Genomic DNA, 22,317 nt, shown 5'->3' with positions numbered 1-22,317 from the left:
GTTCTTATTGCTCTTGACCAGATGCTCTAATTCTCTTATTAGCCATGGTCATTTTACCATCCTTTTCCTGCCTAAAAGGAACAAACCTGTCCAGAACCCTATGTAAGTGCTCCCTAAACAATCTCCAAATTTCTGTTGTTTATTTCCCTGAGTACATCTGTCCCAATTTACTCTCCTGATTTTCTGGCTAATAACATCAAGATTCATCCTCCTCCAATTACATACTTTACCAAAGCCATTTGGTCCTATCCCTGTCCAAGGCTATGCTAAGGATCGGGGAGTTGTGTTCACTGTCTATGAAATGCTCACCCATATGAGATCTGTCACCCAACCAGGTTCATTAACTGGTACTAGATCCAGTCCAGCCTGTCCTCTGGAAGACGTGTCCACATATTTTATCAAGAATCTTCACTGGACACACCTAACAAATCCTGCTCCACTTAAACCTCTTGCACTGAGGAGGTGTCCATCAATATTAGGGAAGTTGAAGAGTTAAAGTCACCCATGACAACAACCCTGTAACTTTTGCACCTTTCCAAAATCTGCCAGTTTGCTCTTCAATGTCGCTGTTGTAATTGTGGGGGTTGGAGGATGTCTATAGTGTATATTCCTATTTAAGTGATTACTCCCTTCCTTTTTCTGACTTCCTCCCATACTGACTCAGTAGACAATCCCTCCACAATATCCTTCCTTTCTGCAGTTGTGATATTGTCATTGATTAGCACGTGACTCCTCTACCTCTGTTACCTCTCTCCATGTGCCTTTTAAAACATCCCGCAGCCTTCCCTTCCCTTATGGTAGTGAAGTCTATGTGGAGTTGTCGAAGTGAATGCGAGGATTCCACATGAAACAAAATCCCAGGCTTCCCCAAAACAACTTCAGCAATACAGGACGATGTGGGAATAGCATTTGTATGGTGGCAGTTGTGAAGCTGAGAATGGAAAGAAGTGAAGGCATGAGAGCTGATCGTTAGACTCGGAAGGCAAGCTGGAAATATTTTAAGGAACCAATTACTTCTCACTCCAGATGTGGCAAATCAATTCTAAAAATGATTTAGTAACTAAACACAGGATGGAAAAGAGGTGTGATGCTGACAGAGGTCAATCATCAAAAGGGTGAACATGATTAATAAACGATTTCATGGAATATAATAAAAAGAGCAATGGGATATTGGGGGAAAAAATTAGAGAATCCACGTTAATCAAAGTACCAACCACATTTTCATGGTAAGCATTGTACTTCCAAAAACATCTCCTGTCTGTTCTATGAACTATTGAATCCACTATTACTGCTGCACTCCTCCTCTCCCCCTTCCCTTCTGAACCAAAGAGCCAAATGCAGTGCCAGGGACCTGGTCACCATGGCTTCCCCCGATAGGTTCTTCCCCAGAGCAGTATTCAGAGTGGTCTACTTGTTACTGAGGGAAACAGCCACAGGGGTGCTCTGCATTGTCTGTCTATTGCCCTTTCCTCTCCTGATAGTCATCTAACTACCTAGCTCCTGCTTGGAGTGCATACCTCCCTGTAGCTCCTATCTATCAGCACTTCATTCTCCCAAATGAGCTGAAGATCATCCAGCTCCTGTTCCCTAATATGGTCTATAAGGAGCTGCACCCAGATGTATCCATCAGGAGCAGTAGTAGTCATTTAGATTTCACATATCGCTCAAGCAGAGCACACAACTGCCTTGAGATCCATTCTTGTGCTCCACCTATCCAATAATGAAGAAAGAATGAAAGAAACTTGACAGAAACCTCAACCAGGCATCCATCTGATCTGATCCGCTCCCCACTCTAGTCCTGTCCCCCTCCAACAATGCCACCACGCTGAACCCTAACTGTTTTTTGTTGGCCCAGGTGAAACTCACATGCAATGAGACTTGAACTTTTCAATGGTTCCCACTCTTGCAAAGATCTCTTCTAGTCAGAAAGGTGTGTTATGGCTTTAGAACTTAGTAACAACTTTAGGGAAATGTGATGAGAGTCCTTGGTGTTTGGTTAATCCGTGTTTTATCTCTGACAACTTTGCTGAAACTTTGAGAGTGACAGTAAGCTTGGAGAAGGAGGCAGACTGCTGGATGCTTTATCCACACTTAAGAGCAATGTACTTTGCATAACAGGCTTGTGTGTTTCAATGTTTTCGTGCTTTTTAGAAGTTGTGGTTGAATGACAATGGGCACTATTGACTTCACTGTTACTTTCACAGAGTTGTGCCTTTGATTCCCACACAAATATTGCAATTATCAAACTTACCTAGTGATTTAATTTCATTTCAAGACGAGAAATAATTTTGAAAGTACCAGGCAGGAAGTGGAAAGACTGATGCAGAGGATGAAGTCAGCCCCTCAGGATTACAAACCACCCGGACAGTGGACAATGGAGGGTTATCTCTATGTACAAGAGAAGCGTAAGTATATGAAACATAGTAAATATCATATCAATTATCAACTTGCTGCCCTTTAACATAACCAAATGCCTTTTTAAAAAAATGTGTCTTATAAAGTCCTTTCAGATTCCTTTCTTTTACCCAAAAAAAATTCAATTGCGTAACACTTCTGTTATGCAACGATACAGTTGAACTTTGTGTTTCCTTAGAAACATGCTAGCAGTTAGTAATTTTCTTCCCATTTCCCTCCAGGAATCTGACTAGGGACTTCATGAAACACCAGAAGTCCTGCAGGTGCTGGAAATCTTGAGCAACACACACAAAATGCTGAAGATGAAGGATCCTGGTCTGAAATGTTGATTGTTTATGCCTTCCCATAGATGCTGCCTGGCTTGCTGAGTTCCTCCAGCATTTTGTGTGTGTGACTAGGCACTTACAGTGTGGCTTATTCTCGTGTATCTGACATAGTTCTACATTTTTGGAACGTGCAAAGAAACCACAGCAGCTGGAAGAAGTCTATGTGGTTTTGAGGAAACTCCTTATAGACAGCGGCAGTATTGAACCTGAGTCACTGGTGCTGAAAAGCATTATTCTAGGCACTATGCTACCCTGACGTACTAAGAGCAGGTTGTCCCAGGGAAAGTCACTGTAGGACTCTCCTGGGAGAACTGTGTGTCACAATACAGTGCTGGATTGGAACTTCTAAATGCTGGTTTGAATCCTTTGATATTTATGGGCACAAGCACCCACACCATCTCCATCCAATTCAGATTTCTTCCCCTCCTACAGCTTCCTACCCACCTAGGCTCCAAGCACCTCTTACTCTTGAACAGCTGAGGAGACCTTTTGCCCTGTTCCAGTTTTCCTCTGTGGCCTCAGTGCAGGTCTCCCTGCAGCCCCAAACTTTCCATAAGGCAATCCCGAATCCCATCAAATACTTCTCGGTTACTTTAATTACTTGGGTACCTGACCGCAAACCTGCGTGCTTGACTCATGGCTGCTAGGCTCAGAGAGTATTTTATCTTGCGGTGAAGACAGAAAGAAAGGTTATCACTATTATATAGTCACAAAGGAATTAGTTGAGGAATTGAGAAGTGACATCTTTCACCAAAGAGTAATGAGAATGTGGAAATGTTGAATTAAACAGTATCTATGTACTTGAGGTGTGTGGAATATCACATCAATAGAACACATCGTATTAAGACCAAGCAACGCACACAAAATGCTGGAGGAACTCAGCAGACCAGGCAGCATCTATGGAAAAAAAAAGTTCAGTCAATGTTTTGGAACGTTTACTGTACTTTTTTTGCATAGATGCTGCCCGACCTCCTGAGTTCCTCCAGCATTTTCTGTGTGTTGCTTGGATTTCCAGCATCTGCAGATTTTCTCTTGTTTGTATATTGAGACCAGATGAAGTGTTGATATTAAGAGTTGCTATTCTATTTAGTATCAGCTTTTTAGACAGATCCTTGCAATAGAGTAGAAATATTCAGAATTTGGCTGGAGATAACTTGACTTTTTAAGTGCTCTATAAGAGAAGAAACAATGTGGAGTGAAATTTGTTACTATATATTATAAATATACCATGAGCCTGGAAGAGTAATGGTAGATTTGAGGGCCCTATCTTGGTTTTACAACTAAATTAGAACAAAATTCTGTCCATTGCTTTAAAACCTTGAATGCCTTGGGATAATGCAGTAGCAGAGAAGAAATATCTTAAAAAATTATATTATGGTAAGGAATTTCATTAATAATTAACTTGATGTGGTTATGTTGCTATATGTACACTCAGTGGCTGCATTATTATGTACACCTGTATACCTCATTAATGCAAATATCTAATCAGCCAGTCAGGTGTAACAACTCAATGCATAAAAGCATGCAGACATGGTCAAGAGGTTCAGTTGTTGTTCAGACCAAACATCAGAATTGGGAAGAAATGTTATCTAAGTGACTTTGACCATGGAATGACTGTTGGTGCTAGACTGGGTTGTTTGAGCATCTCAGAAACTGTTCACCTCCTAAGGGTTTCATGCATAACAGTCTCGAGAATTTACAGAGAATGGTGCAAGAAAAAAATCTAGTGAGCGACAGTTCTGTGGGTGAAAATGCCTTGTCAATGAGAGACGTCAGATTAGAATGACCAGACTGGTTCAAGCTGACAGGAAGGTGATCGTATATCAAATAAGCATGTATTAGAATAGTGGTGTGCAAAAGAGATCTCTGAATGCACAACACGTTAAACTTTGTAGATGGGCTACAGCAGCAGAAGACCACAAACATGCACTCAGTGGCCACTTTGTTACGTAGACGAGGTACATAATGAAGTAGCCACTGAGTGTATTACTCCATTTTACCTATTTGACGGCATGTCTTTCCTTTTTAGGCCCCCTTGGGTTTGCCTGGATAAAACACTACTGTACATATGACAAAGCAACAAAAGCATTCTCAATGACCTTATGTGAACCAAAGTCAGGAGGAAAATTGGTAAACTCATTTTATTTGGCATAAGCAACTCGAAGTTGACTTTTTCTGCATTATAGAAGTAAAGTTTGTCTATTTTATAACACCGTATTTCAATAACTCCAATCAAGTTTCTGCACTACAATATCATTCAAAAGTTTAATAATCCCTTAAATATTTCCTCCTATCTCATCCTCTTTCACCTGTTTATATTCATTGATCACTGTATCTGTGTTTGTCCTCTATGCCAACATCCCAAAGCGTGTTAGATTCAAGGTTGTGTCTAACAACTACTTTATGATTGCTATGCTGTTATTCTTCCTTCCATCAAAAGAAGAGTAGAAATGTTGCTGATTACATCCTGGGATGAAACTTCCCAAAAGGAATCTACTTTCTAGTTACTCTATCCATCTCTCTGGCTAATGTCTAAGGTTGAAACACATGGTACAGAACCTGCACAGTTTTTTTGACCATGTAATGATCTTCTAATTCCACATCTTCATGGCTAAAATCACCCTAGAATTCCTTCACTCAACCTCTCCACCTTTCTGCTTTTCTCCTTAAGACTAAACATATTGATCACCCAACAAAATATCTCCTGTTACGGCGTGGTGTCATTTTTGATGATGATCCAATAAAATGCTTTGAATATGTTAAAAAAACTACATAAAGACAAGTAAAAGTAGCTTTGTCTTTGCTTAACTTGTTCAGTTCTACTTTTATTTTTGATGTAACAATTGTTTATATTAAATATTTTCAACCAAAGCAGAATTATAGGATTTGAAAAATTTGTAAAAACGATCATTAAGATATGAAATACAGATTTAGCTTTATACAATCAAGCAAGGTTGAGTTGAAATTGTGTTGCATTTATCATGAGAATGTCTGACTTATTGCTCTTCCTTCAAATTAGAATGGACTTGTCACAGCTTCAGAAATTTTCAAACTGAAGTTTTGCATTCGACGGAAGACTGACTCAATTGACAAGCGTTTCTGTTTTGATATTGAAGTTGTAGAACGGTGAGCTAAATATATACTGTTAAACAGTTTCCTTGAAGTCAGTGGATATAAATTGCCATAGAGTATGAATTGCATTCCGGAAACCTGCCAGTCGACTCAACCAGTGTTGGTATTCATCTTGTGTGAGAGCAAAAATTCCAAGCCCATAAGTCCATTGTGTTCTTTTATCTCTCTGCCTTCACTCCAGCTAACCTATTCTTAAATTCTAAAGTGATCCCTGCCAGTTCCGATATTGCATTCTCTCTTTATAACAAAACATTGCCCCTTTCCTAAATCTTTTCTGATTTTTTTTGCTATTTCTCTTATTTTACAACCTCACATTAACTAAGCCTTTAACTATTAGATCATTTCACAAATTTATTGTAACCAAGGAGCTCAAAGTTGTTAAATACTTTTTGAATGCATCTTCCCACACGGTGGGCAGCTTATAATGAGTTTGTGCAGCTCACCATTTTCCATTTCCCTCAGATGCCGCCTGACCGCCGAGTTCCTTTAGCAGCTCATTTTTTGCTCCAGATTTCAATATCTGTAATCTCCTGTGTCTATATAATGCTAAAATTACTAAAATCAATAAAAATACTTCTCTAGAAATGCTACCTTATGAGTTTTTTGTTCCTCTCTGGCTTAATTTCGTGTTCAGGGACTCACAACTACAGAACTTGCTTCACTTAGCTGACAGTGGGGAAGTGATATTTAATGGTCAGGAACAGTAAAGGGGGGGTAAGTTACAATAGAAGGTTGGAGCTTAAGGTTGACTGAAAAGGAGAAGAACTGAGTGGAATGGGTACATTTGATCTTTGGAGTAAAATAAGTTTACACACTCCTTGTGTTTGGTTTCTGAGATGCAAGTAGAGAACGCAACAAAAATTTCGCTGAGGAGGTTGCTCATTGTGGATCAAACGTCGAGAATTACTCCCCTCCAAGTTCAATAAATATGTTTAACTTTTGGAAGAGGCAATTGTAGATTTGAAATGATTAACCCTATCAGTGGTTTGCCATGTTCTGATTAGTAAGCATGTTCTAACATGGTCTGCAGAATTGAAGTTATGGAGTTGTACAATAGTAGTAGGAGTGGTAAATTGACTCGGGTTTATTTGTATAACAACATCAAAGGTGGAACAAGGGAATGGTCGTGAATATTAATGTCTTGTTTATTGGCTGATAACATATCTCTAATGTATAGAAGAGAAAGCTTCCATTTCAGTCATTTCTAAAGCCAATAATATTGGATATATTGTGAATAGTGCCCATTTAGTACAACGCCTGAAGCTCCCCAGAATATTTTAAGTAATTTTGATTTTCTTTCTGTACTTTTCTTTCTTCTCTAGACATGGCATCGTTACACTGCAGGCTCAATCAGAAGCAAATAGGAAACTTTGGTTGGAAGCAATGGATGGAAAGGAGCCGGTATGTTTTTGTTTGCATAATGTATCTAATCAGCAAACTGACCTACAGTTGCATTCATTATTTGGCCAAAATTGTACTTCCCTTTGGAAGAGAGCTGGCAGCTATGTTCTACTTATAGTTCAGTACATTCATAACAGCTTGTCCAATGTAGAACAAAGCACTGACCCTGCAAGAGGTCAGGACATATCTATGTGATTTAACTTGCTCCTTTCATTGATGCAAATGGTTGCTGAGCATGTTATCCTCTTGTTCAGTTCAGGAAGTGCATGAGGACTGCGCTTCATTTGACTGAAGACAAAGTAGAAGTTTTGGTGCTGAGTTTGAAATCCATCTCATTTATCATATGGAAGAAAATGTAGTTTGAATACTTTATTATTTATGCTTCTGATTGTAATTGATTTGTTCTTTTTTAGTGATAGATATAACAAAAAAATGTGATATTACCTTATACAATGTATTTTTGTTAGAAAAATTCAGTTAGCTCCCTTAAATTGCAGAATATTGTAGAGCAAGTAAGCTGTTACAGTCTCAATGTTATGCTTAAAGGTATGTTTATGGTTTTGGATCACAATGAGGAAAATTAAAACTAGCTATTGTGAAAAATATTTGTAATTATCAAAATTGACAAGTTATTAATGAAACTTTTTTTGCAGATATACACTCTACCTCTTCTTAACAAGAAGGAAGAATGTAAGAAATCTTTTTTTATCTCACTAAGTGAATTGTATTTAATAAATGACCATTCCCAGCAAGATGCAGCTTTCATTTTGTCGCAAGCACTTTGATTATAGATTCATGGTTTTAACTATCATTAATCATTAAAAAAGCATCATCAACTTCTCAAACTCTGTAGCATAAAGTTTCAATAGGCATATAACAAAAAATATATTAAAATCATGTGACTTATTGGGAAACTGTAGAGTACAAATTATTTGCAATTGGCATTTGACTTGGTTGGTCTTTCTCAGATGCTAGGAGATAGCAGGAATTAACAGCAGTTGCTAATTTAAATGTGGCACAGCAGTTGGTGCTGCAGCTCCACTGCACTAAGCACTAGATTTGACCTGACTTCTGGCGCTGTCTATGTGGAATTTGAAAATTCTCCCTGTGGATTTCTGTCGGGTGTTTCAACTTCCTCCTGCATCCTGACAATATGATAATAATTTTAGTACTGAATCAACTGAGGAACATTTGGAAAACTTATCAAAATACTGTAAGTGAATCCATGTTTGATTGCAAAGAATGTACAAATATAATTATCTTTTAAGCTTGGATGGTATGACTTTTTGTCCTCTCCAACTTGGACATTGCATACAGCCTAACAACCATTTTGTGTGTATCCTGGTGGATGTTGAAGCGTGATTTTCTTTTATTGACAGACAATCATACTGTCAATGAAGCCAACAGTAAATGTAATATAAAGAAAAATACCATGACTGTCAGGAATGGAAGCCAATATTTAGTCTTCCTTTTGAAATTTATTGATGTGGAGACTTCAATAGAATTAATATTGAAGATATTTGAATCATTTATTTATTCAACTGCTTTCTATTATAGGGACTGTCAGCAAAGTACTGTTAGGTATAGTAAACATGATTTGTGTTTTCATTGCTTTTACAACCTCTTCCACAATAATCAAAGATTAAATAGAATTTCTAATTACATAGCAAATTTTTCAAACATATATCAAATCATACAGACATGGATATTTCTGTAGTTATAAATAATCTTGAGTTTAAAACTTTTAATGCTGAAATAACAATAATATTATGAAACCTAATTTAAGGCAGACACCTAGCAAACAAAATACTACTGATATTTGATTATTCGGTAATTCATGGTTTTAATTATTTGTGGAAGTAACAGACTCAATTTTGTATTACAGTGTACCTAAATGAGGCAGGTTTTAATTTTGTAAAGAAGTGCATTGAAGCTGTGGAGATGAGAGGTAAGGGACAGACTGTTGCTTCTTAACACATGTATGTAATTACATCTAAACTGGCAATTATATTACAATTAGAGGTCAACCTACCATGATACTGCACTATGGAATCGAATTTGTATGGAATATCTAAGTTAGGGTTGGCATGTATGATATTTTACATCTAGCAGAAAGAGGCAGGTCAGAGTGAAAAGGGGTGAGGGAGGAGAAGAATCAGGAGGTAGAGAGGAATGATGTAAGAGGCAGCACGAGAGAGATAGCAAGAGCTGAAAATGAGGGTATTGGTAGGATGGGTGACACGAGGAAGACAGCTGGAAAACTGGTTGGTATATAAGACTTGTGCATTAAAGCAGAATGTGGAGTTCCCTCAGTTTCTTAACACAAGATGGATGATGTTGAGTGACTCCTAAAGCTCATCATTAGTAGGGCCTGAGGGGAGAATTTGTTAAAAAGTTAAGAAACTATTAACTTCTGTAAAGATGGTGAAGTAGGGTTTGCAAGATTAGCTTGTTTGTAGTGAGGGTTTGGCCTAACATTTTTTCAATAGTAGTGAAACAGGTTCAAGCTGAGATTTTGAAGATAGTTTTGAATTGTGAGCAGTCTTAAAATGGAACTTACATCTCCTTTGCTTTTTGTTTTTACAGATGTTTACTACTAAGCTAAATAGCTTTGACTAGAAATAGGAAAAAATGTGAATGGTAACTTAGGATGGGGCTATCCATTGGTGAAAGAGAAGACTACTGAATCAAGAAACTCCTAACCGCAAGCAGAGGATAATTATTTTCGCAGGATTTGGGGTGATTTGAGGTCAGGGTGAATGTCTTCAGTTGGAGAATTGGAAATGATGGAGTCTGTTGGCAGGGTGAATATAAATGTATCCTATAGGGTGTGGTGCAGTTAACAAGTGAAATAGGAGAAGCTGATAGTGTAACCTGACACATCAGTGTTTAGTCAGTCAGAAAATCACTTCAGTATGTGGGACTTCTCCGGCATAGCTCGAAGAGCTGCAGAATTCCTTTGAATGTTTTCTCAAGGATCCTATACTCAGGGATGCTGTAGATTCCAATAAAGGATTTGAAGCTCGGCAATTGTAACCAGCACCTGTGTTGAAGTTCATGGAAGCTTTGATGGACAGGATAGAAAGTTGGCTGATAGATTAATGTTGGAATTTCAATAAAAGAGCACGCTTTAAATAGTTATACTGTGTTACCAATATGATTCACCAAGCATTCCACTTATATTCCAAGAGTCTGTTCAGCAGGCACAGATTTTCTTGGACAATGGGTTTTTTCTAATGGAGCTAAGCTGGTGTAACAGATCTTTTAATCTATAAATACCAATCACAGGATTATTTTAAGACCTTGCATTACAGGTAAATGTTAATAATTATTTTGTGTTTCCTGTTTAGTACCTGAGATCAGAGATGTCAATGTAATTTGAAGTAGAATGTGTTCCTAATGGATGTATTCATAGTGGGTATTTTTCATTTTATTGAATTCTTATGTAAGAGTATAGGACGGTGGATAAGAGTAACCCAATTGCTTTCCAAGTTTGCTTCACTAGTGAAGAAACCCAGTACTGAAGTGATTTTTCCCAATTAGTATCCCACCTCTGTCCCACAACATGTATACAGTGACTTGGCCTCCACAGTTCTGAGGTAGAGAATAAATGGGCATTTATTGGTTATCCTAGTTCTGGGGTTTCCACAAAAGGTAAACGTGGTCTGTGCAACAATCTTGTCAAACTCGTCGCAATATTAGGTTTTAATATGAGACTAAACCTGGTTTCATCAATGCCTTGCTTTAATGCTCCACTTCCTTTTCAATAACTGCCAGATTTCCATTTGCCTTCCTATTTACTTACAATGCCTGCTTGATAACTTTGTAGTTTATGAACCAAGGGATGAACTTTGTGTAAAACACACAAAATGCAAGTCCGTCAGCATCACTGGAAGGGAATAAACAGTCAACTTTTCAGGCCAAAACTCTTCATCGGGACCGGAAAGGAAGAGGCAGAAGCCAGAGTAAGGAGGTTGGTGGGGGGAAAGGAGTATGTGCTGGCAGGTGAGAGGTGAAGCCTGGTGAGGGGGAAAGTGGGTGGGGAGGGGCAAGGGGATGAATTAAAAAACTGGGAGCTGATAGGTGGAAGAGGTAAAGGGCGGAAAAATAAGGAATCTGATAGGAGAAGAGAGTGGACCATGTAAGAAGGGGAAGGAAGAAAGTCACCAGAGGGAGGTGAGGAGAAGAGGATGGATGAGAGGAGAATCAGAATGGGGAATGGAAAAAGAGAGAATAGGGGTGGAGACAAATTACTGTAAGTTAGAGAAATGGATATTCGTGCTACACAGATGGAGTTGCTCCTCCAACCTGAATGTGGACTCATGGCATTAGAGGAGGCCATGGGCCGACACATCAGAATGGGACTGGGATGTCAAATTGAAATCATGACCATCATAAAAGCCAAAATTTTGTGGCAGATGTAGTGAAGGTGCTCGACGAAATGGTCCCGAATCTCTGTCAGGCCTCTCTGATATAGAGGAGGCCACACTGGGAGTACTGGCTGTAGTCAGTGACCCCAACGGACTCTCAGGTGAAACATGGCCTCATTCGTTTGCAGCCCTGAATGGTGTTGAGGGAGGAGGTGCAGGGGCAGGTATAGCTTGCAGGGATAAGTGTAATGAGGGAGATCAGTGGGGAGAGACAAGTGGATAAGGGAGTTGTGTAAACAGTAATCCCTATGTGGATTATAAAGTTTGTCTGCCTCCGGAAATGGAATTAGAGATTGAGAAAGGTGATAGAGGTGTCAGAGACAGACCAAGTAAACTTCGAGCTCAGCATGGGTGCAGGAAGCAGCACCAATGCTTTCGTCAGTGTAGCATAGAAAGTGTTAGGAAAAATTACCGGTATTGCCAGCTGTCATAGCTATCTTGACTTTACCTCTGTCCACCCTATCACTTGTAAAAAAAAAAAAAATTCTATTCCTCCAGCATCACTGTTCCTTCCAGAGTTCCTCCAGCATTTTGTGTATTTTGCAGAATCTCTTGTGTTTATAAACTTTGGAAAAGGAGTTCATCATCTCTTCCCATGATAAGTACATTTACTGATTAACATAAGGGAAGTCTCAGTACATTAACTCTAAAATAATGATTAAATTAAACATTATTTTCTCATATTCGAACAGAAACGTTGGGGAAATGGCATTTCTTCTAGTGAACATCTTAACTTTCCAATACTGTAAGCAAAATTTAAAAAATATTAACCTGCAAAATCTTGAAAGTATATGATTTTACATCATTTTTATAGACTTAAATTGGAATTAAAGATGATGCAATTGGGTAGTTATAAATTATATGAAAGCACTTGTGTGACAAGGTGCTGCACATAAGGCTGCTTAACAAGATCAGAGCCAATCATATTACAGGAAAGATACTAGCACGGATAGAAGATTCTAGAACCAGAGGGAACAACCTCAGAATAGAGGGATATCCATTTAGAACAGAGATACAGAGGAATGTCTTTAGCCAGAGGATCGTGAAAGTTTGGAATTCATTGCCACACATGGCTGTGGAAGCCAAGACAGTGGGTATATTTAAAGCAGAGGTTGGTAAGTTCTTGATTAGTCAAGCCAACAAAGGTTACTGGAAGAAGGCTGAAAAATGGGTTGAGAGAAATTATAAATCAGCCTTGATGGGATATTGGAGCGGACTTGATGGGCCAAATGGCCTGATTCTGCTCCTATGTCTTATGGCTTGTTTCATTCACATTTTTCTATATTTCATAATAAAATATATGCACTTTTAGGTATTAATGCCATGGGATTGTACAGAATGAGTGGAGTAAACTCCAAAGTACAGAAGCTAATGAACGCAGTATTCGGTAAGAAGTTACTTTGACTTTCAGAATGATGAACAGATGATATGTTTACTTAATATTATAGAATTGGGAATATAAATGTATCATTGTGTAAAATATGATGTCCTTGTCTCTTAAATACTGCTTCAAATCATATATAATGTACCTGGAAATGATAGTGATCTGCCATTTCTGAAATCCTCAATAGATTGGTAGAATGCAGTAGATAAAGCTTGATTGGTTAATTCATTGTCAAGCAGTGCCATTCAAAATGTTGATTTCTTTTCCAAACATTAAGTTTTTGGATTTGGCTAAGGTTTTAAGTTTTGTTTTCAAAATGGCATTATTGCTTATAATAATTAATTGTATTTTTAGCTGAAGGGTATTTGAAATAAGGAAACTCTATGCTTAAGCACTCCTTCCTCAGTTGAAACCTGGTGAAATCACTTATTAATAACTGCTTTCGATCTAACTAGGAACATTTTTTCTTAAGGATATTGGGAAAGAAAGTATGCAGAGTTTAGAGTTTCGATCATATGCAGGTAGTATTTTCAACTTAAGACCCAGAGCAAGAGCAAGTAGTATTTATTTAACAAGGGCTTATTTCAAAGTGAAGGTAGTGATAAATTGGCACCATGGCAGATTTTCCAGACTGTTGGATTTTTACTATTATTAGCACGAGAACGCTTTTAATTTTCTTTTTTAACATAATTTTTTTTTCACAGAGCTAGTTGGGTTTGAAGGGAATGGGAAAACTGGTCTACAGTTTGTCTTAAAGGAACATTAGTATGAGGCACTAAAGAGTTTAAAAAGAACGGAATTGGGACCCCAATGTTTGCAAAAAGAGTGTAAGAACAATACTTGGGGGAGTTTAAAACGTGGGTGGGAATTGGCTTTCAGTAAGTTTATAAAGAATTCTGGAAACTAGACCACAGTGCGTTTAAAAGGAGCATGGGATTAGACCACAATAATTAAAAAGGGCTGTGGGAAACATCACCTGGCAAGCCATTTGTTGATCTACCAAGAGTGCAGCACAATTTAGTTAGCAGATTATCAGTGTTTTAACTGTTGTATTTTAGTCAAGCTTTATGATTCTACTCTGAAGTTATTGTTAATGAAAAGTTATAATGTTTGGCACTAGCATGTAAGGGATCAAAATAGCAAAGGTAGCGAGGGACATTTTCAAACCCTTTTTGAAAAGTTTTGAAACTGTAGAAACTGGGCCTCCCTGTTTTCTTTTTACCTTTCTGAAATGTGTATTATTAAATACTTTACATTATTGGAGTTTTATAATTACACAAATATTAATTAGTCTGAGAGGATTCTTTGCTGTTAAGCTGTAATGATTCTCCAGAAATGGAGTGGCAGTGTTTTGCAAACAAGCAAGTTAATTTTCTTTGCCATTTGTGATTTATATATAATATGATATTCTGCATTTAGGTCTCTATCCATTGAATTCAAGCATAGAATAGTATAGGCTCTTTGGCCCATGCTGTTGTGCCAACCTTTTAACCTATTTCAAGATTAATCTAACCCTTCCCATCCACATAGCCCTGCAGTTTTCTTTCATGCATTTGTCTCTTAATTGTCCTTAATGTATCTGACTCTAATACCACCACTAGCAGGACATTGTATGTGCTTAACACTCACTGTGTAAGAAAATCAATCTCCAACAATAAATTCTGCCAATTATCTTAAAAGTATGACCTCCCCTAGTAGCCATCTCTGCCATGGGAAAAAGGCACTGGCTGTCCATGCCTCTGATCATCTTGAATACCGCTATTAAATTGCCCCTTATCTGCCTTCACTCCAAGGAGAAAAGCCCCAGCTTGGTCAACCTTTCCTCATAAGACACCGCAAAATCTCCACTGTACCCTCTCTAAAGCTTCCACGCCCCTGCTCTAACAAGGTGATCCGAACTGGATGCAGTACTTCAAGTGTGGTCTAACCAGAGTTTTATAGAGTTGCAATATAACCTCACGCTCTTAAACTCAATCCCCCAGCTAATGAAGTCCAACACACCATATACCTCCTTAAAACCACCCTATCAATGTGTACAGCAACTTTGAGGGATCTGTGGATTTGAACCCCAAGCTCCCTCAGTTCCTCCACTCTGTTAGGAGTCCTGCCATTAACCTTGCACTCCACCTTCAAGTTCAAACTTCCAAAGTGTATCGCTTCACACTTTTCTGGATTGAACTCCACTTCTCTGCATCCTATCAAAGTCCCATTGTAATCGACAGAATACCACTAGTCACAGACCTCCAGGTAGAACATGGCCTATCTGCTGTCACCCACTGCCTTCTGTGGGAAAGCGAATTCTGAATTCACACAGCCAAGCTTGCATCCTGACATTCTGAATGAGCCTGCCGTGAGCAACCTTCTTCAACGCCTTACTAAAATCCATATACACTACATCCACCACTCTACCTTCATCAATTTGTTTTGTCACTTACTCAAAATAGTCAGCCAGGCTCATGAGACATGATGTGTCCGTTTCAAAGCCATGCTGACGATCCCTAATTAGACTATGCTTCCCCAAATATTCATAACGCTATCTCTAAGAATACTCTCCAATAGTCCCTCCAGCACTGATGTGAGACTCACTGGTCTATAATTCCCAGGATTATCTCTATAACCTTTTTTGAAAAAAAAGTATGATATTTGCCACCCTCCAATCTGTTGGTACTACTCCTGTGGCCAGTGAGGTCACAAAAATCATCGCCAACGGTACAGTAATATCTTAACTCACTTCCTATGGTAACAGGGTATAGTCCATATGGCCTCTCGGACGTCTTTCCTATTGTTTTTCAAAAGTCTCAGCATGTCCTCTTTCTTAACCTCGACACATTAGCTAATTCTACCTGACCTCTCATTCGTCAAGGCCCCTCTCACTGGTGAATACTGAAGCAAATTATTCGTTATGCACCTCCTTTATCTCCTTCGACTCCAGGCATATCCCTGATAGGTCCTACCCTCACTCTAGTCAACCTCCTGTTCTTCATGTACATGTTGCATGCCTTGAGATTTTCCTTGATCCTACTTTTCAAGGCCTTCTCATGCCTTCTTCCAGTTTTCCCACATCTCTTCTTCAGCTCCTTCCTGGCTACTCTACAACTCTCAAGAGCCCTGTCTGATGCTGTTCAATAAACCTTAAGTATGCCTCCTTCTTCCTCTTGACTAGATGTTCCGCATCTCTTATCAACTGCGGTTACTTCATCCAACCATCTTTTCCCTGCCTCAATGGGATAAACCTATACAGAACTCCATTCAAGTGCTCCCAAAACAACCTGCACATTTCCATTGTATAGTTTCCTAATTTATTTCTCTATTTATTTTTATTTCTTATGTCCAAGGGAGTAAAAATCTTTATGTTGCGTCTCTGTCGCAATGTACAAGCAATAAAGAGGGGGAGCATTGGAGGATATTGCCCAAGCTCTAAAATTATTGTTGTGCATGTACAGTCAGATACACAATCATATCAATGTACAGTCAGATACACAATCAGATCAATGTACAGTCAGATACACAATCAGATCAATGTACAGTCAGATACACAATCAGATCAATGTACGATCAGATACGCAATCAGATCAATGTACAGTCAGATACACAATCAGATCAATGTACAGTCAGATACACAATCAGATCAATGTACGATCAGATACACAATCAGATCAATGTACAGTCAGATACACAATCAGATCAATGTACAGTCAGATACACAATCAGATCAATGTACGATCAGATACGCAATCAGATCAATGTACGGTCAGATACACGATCAGATCAATGTACGGTCGGATCCGCGATCAGATCAATGTACGGTCGGATCCGCGATCAGATCAATGTACGGTCGGATCCGCGATCAGATCAATGTACGGTCGGATCCGCGATCAGATCAATGTACGGTCGGATCCGCGATCAGATCAATGTGTATTGATACATCTGATGGCCTGGTGGAAGAAGCTGTCCCGGAGCCTGTTGGTCCTGGCCTTAATGCGGTACTGTTTGCCAGATGGTATCAGATGAAACAGTTTGTGGTTAGGGTGGCTGGAGTCCCTGACGATCTTCCGGGCCTTTTTTTACACACCTGTTGCTCTAGATGTCCTGAATATAAGAAAGTTCACATCCACAGATGCACTGGGCTGTCTGCACCACTCTGCAGTGGCCTGTGATTGTGGGTAGTACAGTCCCTGTACAAGGCAGTGACACAGCCAGTCAGGATACACTCGATGGTGCCGCTGTAAAAAGTCCTGAGGATTTGGCGACTTGTGCCGAACTTCTTCAGCCATCTGAGGTGAAAGAGGTGCTGTTGTGCTTTTTTTTTTACCACACAGCCGGTGTCTACAGTCCAGGTGAGATCCTCAGTAATGTGTATACCGAGGAACTTGAAACTACTCACCCTCTCAATTACAGTCCCATTGTTGTCAATAGGGGCTAGCCTGTCTCCATTTCTCCTGTAATCCACAATCAACTCCTTTGTTTTTTTTTGACTTTGAGGGAGATATTAAGAACATCTGTTTCCAATCTACTCTCCAAAGTTCCTGCCTAATGCCCTCCTTATTAGCCCTTCCCCATTTAAGTACTTTCCCATACTGGCTGCTCTTATCCTTGTCCAAGGCTACGATAAAGGTCAGGGGGGTTGTTGTCAGTTGTCTCCAAAATGCTCACTCACCACGAGATCTGTCACCTAACCAGGTTCGTTGCCTTGTACTAGATCCAGTTTAGCCTCTCCACATGTTGTGTGGAATCCTTCCTGGACTCACCTAACAAATTCTGTTCCATCAAAACCTCATGCACTAAGGAGGTACCAATAAATATTAGGGAAGTTGAAGTCACTCAGTACAACAATGCTGTTATTTTTTTCACCTTTCCAAAATCTGCCTACTGATGCGTTCCTCAGCATCTCTTTTGCATTGGAAAGGGCAATGGTCTATAAAATAATTCCAATAGAGTGATTCCTCCCATCCTATTTCTGACTTCCTCCCACACTGACTCAGTAGACAATCCCTCCACAATATCCTTCCTTTCTGCAGTTGTGCCTTTCCCTTGTGATAGCAGTCTATGCCGAGTTGTCGAAGTGAACAAGAGGATTCCACGTGAAACAAAATCCGAGGATTCCCCAAAGCAACTTCAGCAGTAAAGGACGATGTGAGAATTGCACGTGTATTGTGGTAATTATGAAGCTCAGAACGGCCAGAAGTGTAGACATGAGAGCTGATCGTTAGACTCGGAAGGCAAGCAGGAAGCATGTTAAGGAGTCAAAGGATGTTGATGCTCATTTCAGGACACATAGCAAATCAATTATGTAATGATTTAGTAACTAAAGCCAGGATAGTAAAGAAATTGTGATGCTGATAGTAGAGAACAGTAAAAGGATGAACATGGGGAATGAAAGACATCATGCAACATAAAGATGGAACAGTGAGAAATTGGAATAAACCTAGAGAATTCAGGTTAATAGAAAATACCAACCACATTTTCATGGTAGACAATTGTACTTAAAAAAAAAAGCAAGCAAGCATAAGGTGGTGTGTCTATTTGAAATGTGCTGTGTAAGTAGAGGTATATTGTAGCTACACATAGTTAGTAATTTACATAGAGGCTCTAACCCAGACATTCATTTGCTGCTAATGTGTTTTAAAAAAAGTAATCAATTAGCTTTGAACAGAATTTAAAAGTGTCCGCAAAAGTTGGATGATGGAGCCATTCTTGCTGCACTGAAGGATCACAGTATTCATAAAGCAACATTGCTTTCATGTAGTGCTAAAGTTCATCATTTTAATTGACTAATCTACCCAAATAAAGGCTGGAAGTTAGCAGCAACGTTTGAGATGTTTTGTTCCAACTTCTGTGTTTGAGCAAGTCAGGAATGAGCTGGAGGTCAGCTGCTGGTGCATATCAGTGGCATTTATACGCAGTTTATAAACTTTTGATCGCATGCTCTGCCAAAAGGCCACCTGGTATAGCTCTTCACAGCCCCCTCCATCTACGGATAACCAGAATGATTGGACCACTAGGACACAAAAAACAATGGTGAACATTGGAATATCGTAGGCAGCAGACCGGACTGAGCGTCAAAGGGTCTGTTTTACAATAATACTTGTAAAGCAAAATAGTTATGTTTAAGAAATAGATGTTTTAAAGTAATAAATTCTTAATTTTTAATTAAAGAATTTGGTACATTCCAAAGCATTTTCTTTCATTATTAAACAACTAACTTGTACAAATTAAAACCATGATCCACTGGCTACTGGTTTCTTGTTTTTTTGTAATTCTTTATGCTAGACGGCCTTTCTTTGAACGGAACTTTAAGAGACCATATTACTGAAACTTAATTAGGACTGCATTTTACCTGATCCTTTTATAATCTTTGAAGTTGTTGAGAGCAATGAGAGCTCATTCGGAAGGCATGAATGATGTCTCATGAATATATACCAAAAGCACAAGATTACCTGCCAAAATGACATGCTAGAAAAAAATATTCATATTCATGAATTAGGCCACATTTTTCAAATTGAGTGATAACTCAACAATTCAAAACATTATTAAAAATGTACTAAATAACAAGAATTATCATTTTATTATGTAACTCATCTGTTAATTTAAATTTATCTCCAACACTCAGAAACAACCTGTTATTTCAAAATAATTGAAATAGCATAGTTATTTTACAATTATCCAGTAATTCAAATTAAATGAACAAGAATCATGTACTTTGTCATGGACCTTGCAGATTACTGCCGCAGTGAAGGTTTTCCTTTAATATGCTTCGTGATTTAGTTTTGATGTGAAGAGCCTGACTCCACACATGATGCTCATGATGCCTCTTAGGAAGCAGTGTGTAGGTGAAGAATAAGCTAGAGTATAACACCGGGTCTTTGAGAGCACTGCAGACATGAAGGGAAACAGACATTGAAGGGAATGAAAGTAGAATGAAACTGCAGATGATGGAAATCTAAAACAAAAATAATATTGGAAATCCTCAGCAAGTTGGTCAATTTATGGGAAGAGAAACAGTGTTTCAGGTCAAAGATCTTTTGTAGAATTCCCAGATGGGGAAGTGCACGGGAGGTGTATGGTTTTATTTGCAATCAGGGTGAGGAAAGATATTCACTATTACAGTTGTGGTGATTGGGATTGAAATTTAATGCATCTTCTCGAGGACCACAGAACAGTTGACTTCTGCTTTAATTATTACTTATTTTACTGACCCATTTGGACATCCTTTCTGTTTTTCACACTGACTCATCTTCCTTTTTGATGTCTACTCTTTGACTGCGGTCAATAATCTTGGTTTCAAAACTTCAAAGGTAATTTTTGTAAAAATAAAAAAATTTTGAGAAAGTATTAACCACTTCTCATAGCTGCACTAGCTAGGGGAAACAACAGTTTGAATTTAAATTGTACCTTTTACACTGTAAGATATTTTGTTGAGCTTTCTTGTCTAGGACCTGCTCAAAGGAACAGAAAAGGATAGAGTGTCAAAGATGTTTAAGTGTTATTTTTGTGAAATATTTATGCAGATTAAGGGGTGAATTAATGCATTAATGATTAAGAATTTATTACACTGAACTCTAAAATTATTTCCAGCAGGTAGTCAGAAATTTAGTGATCAGACAGTGCAGTCAACAGTGAAGGAAAGGCACTCAGTACTATCTATGCATACATACCTCCCTCCCTTCCCTCCCCTCCCTCCCTTCTGGCCCTTCGAGGGGCACCACCCAACAATCCCCGATTTAACCATAGCCTAATCATGGGACGGTTTACAATGACCAATTAACGCACCAACCACTACGTCTTTGGACAGTGGGATGGAACCGGAGCACCCGGAGGAAACCCACGCGGCCATGGGGAGAACGTACAAACTCCTTACAGGCAGTGTCGAGAGTTGAACCTGGGTGGCAGCATTGGGAATTGAACCCGAGTCACTGGTACTCTAAACCACTACGTTACTGTGCCACCCTGTACATGAGTTAAATTCTCATGATGTCATTTGACCTTTAGTCCTTTTTTTTCCCCCACGTAATTGCCCAACGTCTTCAGGCAATAGAAGTACTCTGAGAACCACTTTGCTGCGTGCATCATTTTTACTCATGGCCATTAAAATACTTAAAACATCATGTGTAACTTTTGTTACTAGAAATAATGGAAAAGGCAAATATTCTCAGCCCTAGTGTTCTTCAATATGTGAAAACATGTTGAGGTATCACTGTGCGGTGTCTGGTTCCTGTTTCGTTGGGAACACTGAAGGAATATTCTAATGTACATAACATTCCGCACTGTGTTTGTCTTGGAATCTACAATCTCAGGCCTTGTTGCTGTATACAAACCTCAGTGTAGGACCAGGCCCATTGTGACTTTGCCTCAGCAAACTCACACTCTGGTGACAGCTCCTAAAGCTTCATTAGTGAGGGTATTGAGGAAAATGTGACTTTCTTTGGTGCGTGGGTGGGAATTGTCGGGGGGAGGCAGCGGGTTGGCTGGGGAACTGGCATAGGCAGAGTGAAGAAGAAGAAAGCCCTTAACTCCAAGTGGAGTCATCAGGACACCATCATGACGGCGTTTTTTTTAGCAGGCTTCCTTGTTTTTATGAGGCTGAGTTGCTAGCTCGATGCTTAACCCAGCATGGATGGAAAGCGTGCAGGGGGGCCGGCTGGATTTGAACTCGGGAGCCTTCGCTCTGAAGTCTGGCGCTGATGCCACTATGCCAGCAGCCGGCTATTGGCCAAAATTGGCCATTGGAGGTTTTGAAAACCAAAGATCATAATAGTTAGGGCCTCAAAATGAAAGAAAAGAAAATTCTTTCCATGAAGAAAAATCTTCAAGGCAAGCTCGTACTCCATAGTGGTGAGCTCCTCAGTATTGACCCAGGTATAGACAGTATTGAGTAATCCATTAGATGGTATTCGGAAACACAAGATCCTGCAGAAGCTGGAAAGCCAGAGCAACAGACGCAAAATGCTGGAGGTACTCAGCAAGTCAAACAGCACGGATGGAAATGAATAAATAGTTGATATTTTGCGCTGAGACCCTTCATTGGGACTGGAAAGAAAGGGGGAGGAGAAGGAGGATGACCTAGTTGGTGATACGTGAAGCTAAGTGGGTTGGGAAGGAATGTGAAGTAAGAAGCTGGGAGGTGATGTGGAAAAGGTAAGGGGTTGGAGAAGAAGGAATCTGGTAAGAGAAGTGAGTGAATCATAGGAGAATGGGAAGGAGGAAGGGAACCAAGGGGAGGTGATAGGTA

General features: G+C 39.2%; 1 protein-coding gene across 3 annotated transcripts in view; it reads left to right on the top strand.

Annotated features, from left to right (window-relative positions):
- arhgap42a (Rho GTPase activating protein 42a) overlaps window positions 1-22,317 on the top strand; it is a 307,232-nt gene that overhangs the window by 247,133 nt on the left and 37,782 nt on the right. For 2 of the 3 annotated variants that reach the window (XM_063053810.1, XM_063053808.1), the window contains exons 8-15: window positions 2,276-2,405; window positions 4,771-4,871; window positions 5,761-5,867; window positions 7,196-7,274; window positions 7,928-7,964; window positions 8,832-8,855; window positions 9,160-9,222; window positions 13,017-13,091. In XM_063053810.1, the coding sequence (XP_062909880.1) occupies window positions 2,276-2,405; window positions 4,771-4,871; window positions 5,761-5,867; window positions 7,196-7,274; window positions 7,928-7,964; window positions 8,832-8,855; window positions 9,160-9,222; window positions 13,017-13,091 (616 nt within the window). The remainder of the gene's footprint in view (window positions 1-2,275; window positions 2,406-4,770; window positions 4,872-5,760; window positions 5,868-7,195; window positions 7,275-7,927; window positions 7,965-8,831; window positions 8,856-9,159; window positions 9,223-13,016; window positions 13,092-22,317) is intronic. The other variant, XM_063053809.1, reaches the window with a different exon arrangement.

Source organism: Mobula hypostoma, chromosome 7 (genome assembly GCF_963921235.1).
Source record: "Mobula hypostoma chromosome 7, sMobHyp1.1, whole genome shotgun sequence".
NCBI lineage: Eukaryota > Metazoa > Chordata > Chondrichthyes > Myliobatiformes > Myliobatidae > Mobula > Mobula hypostoma.
This window is presented reverse-complemented; position numbering and strand designations above follow the sequence as displayed.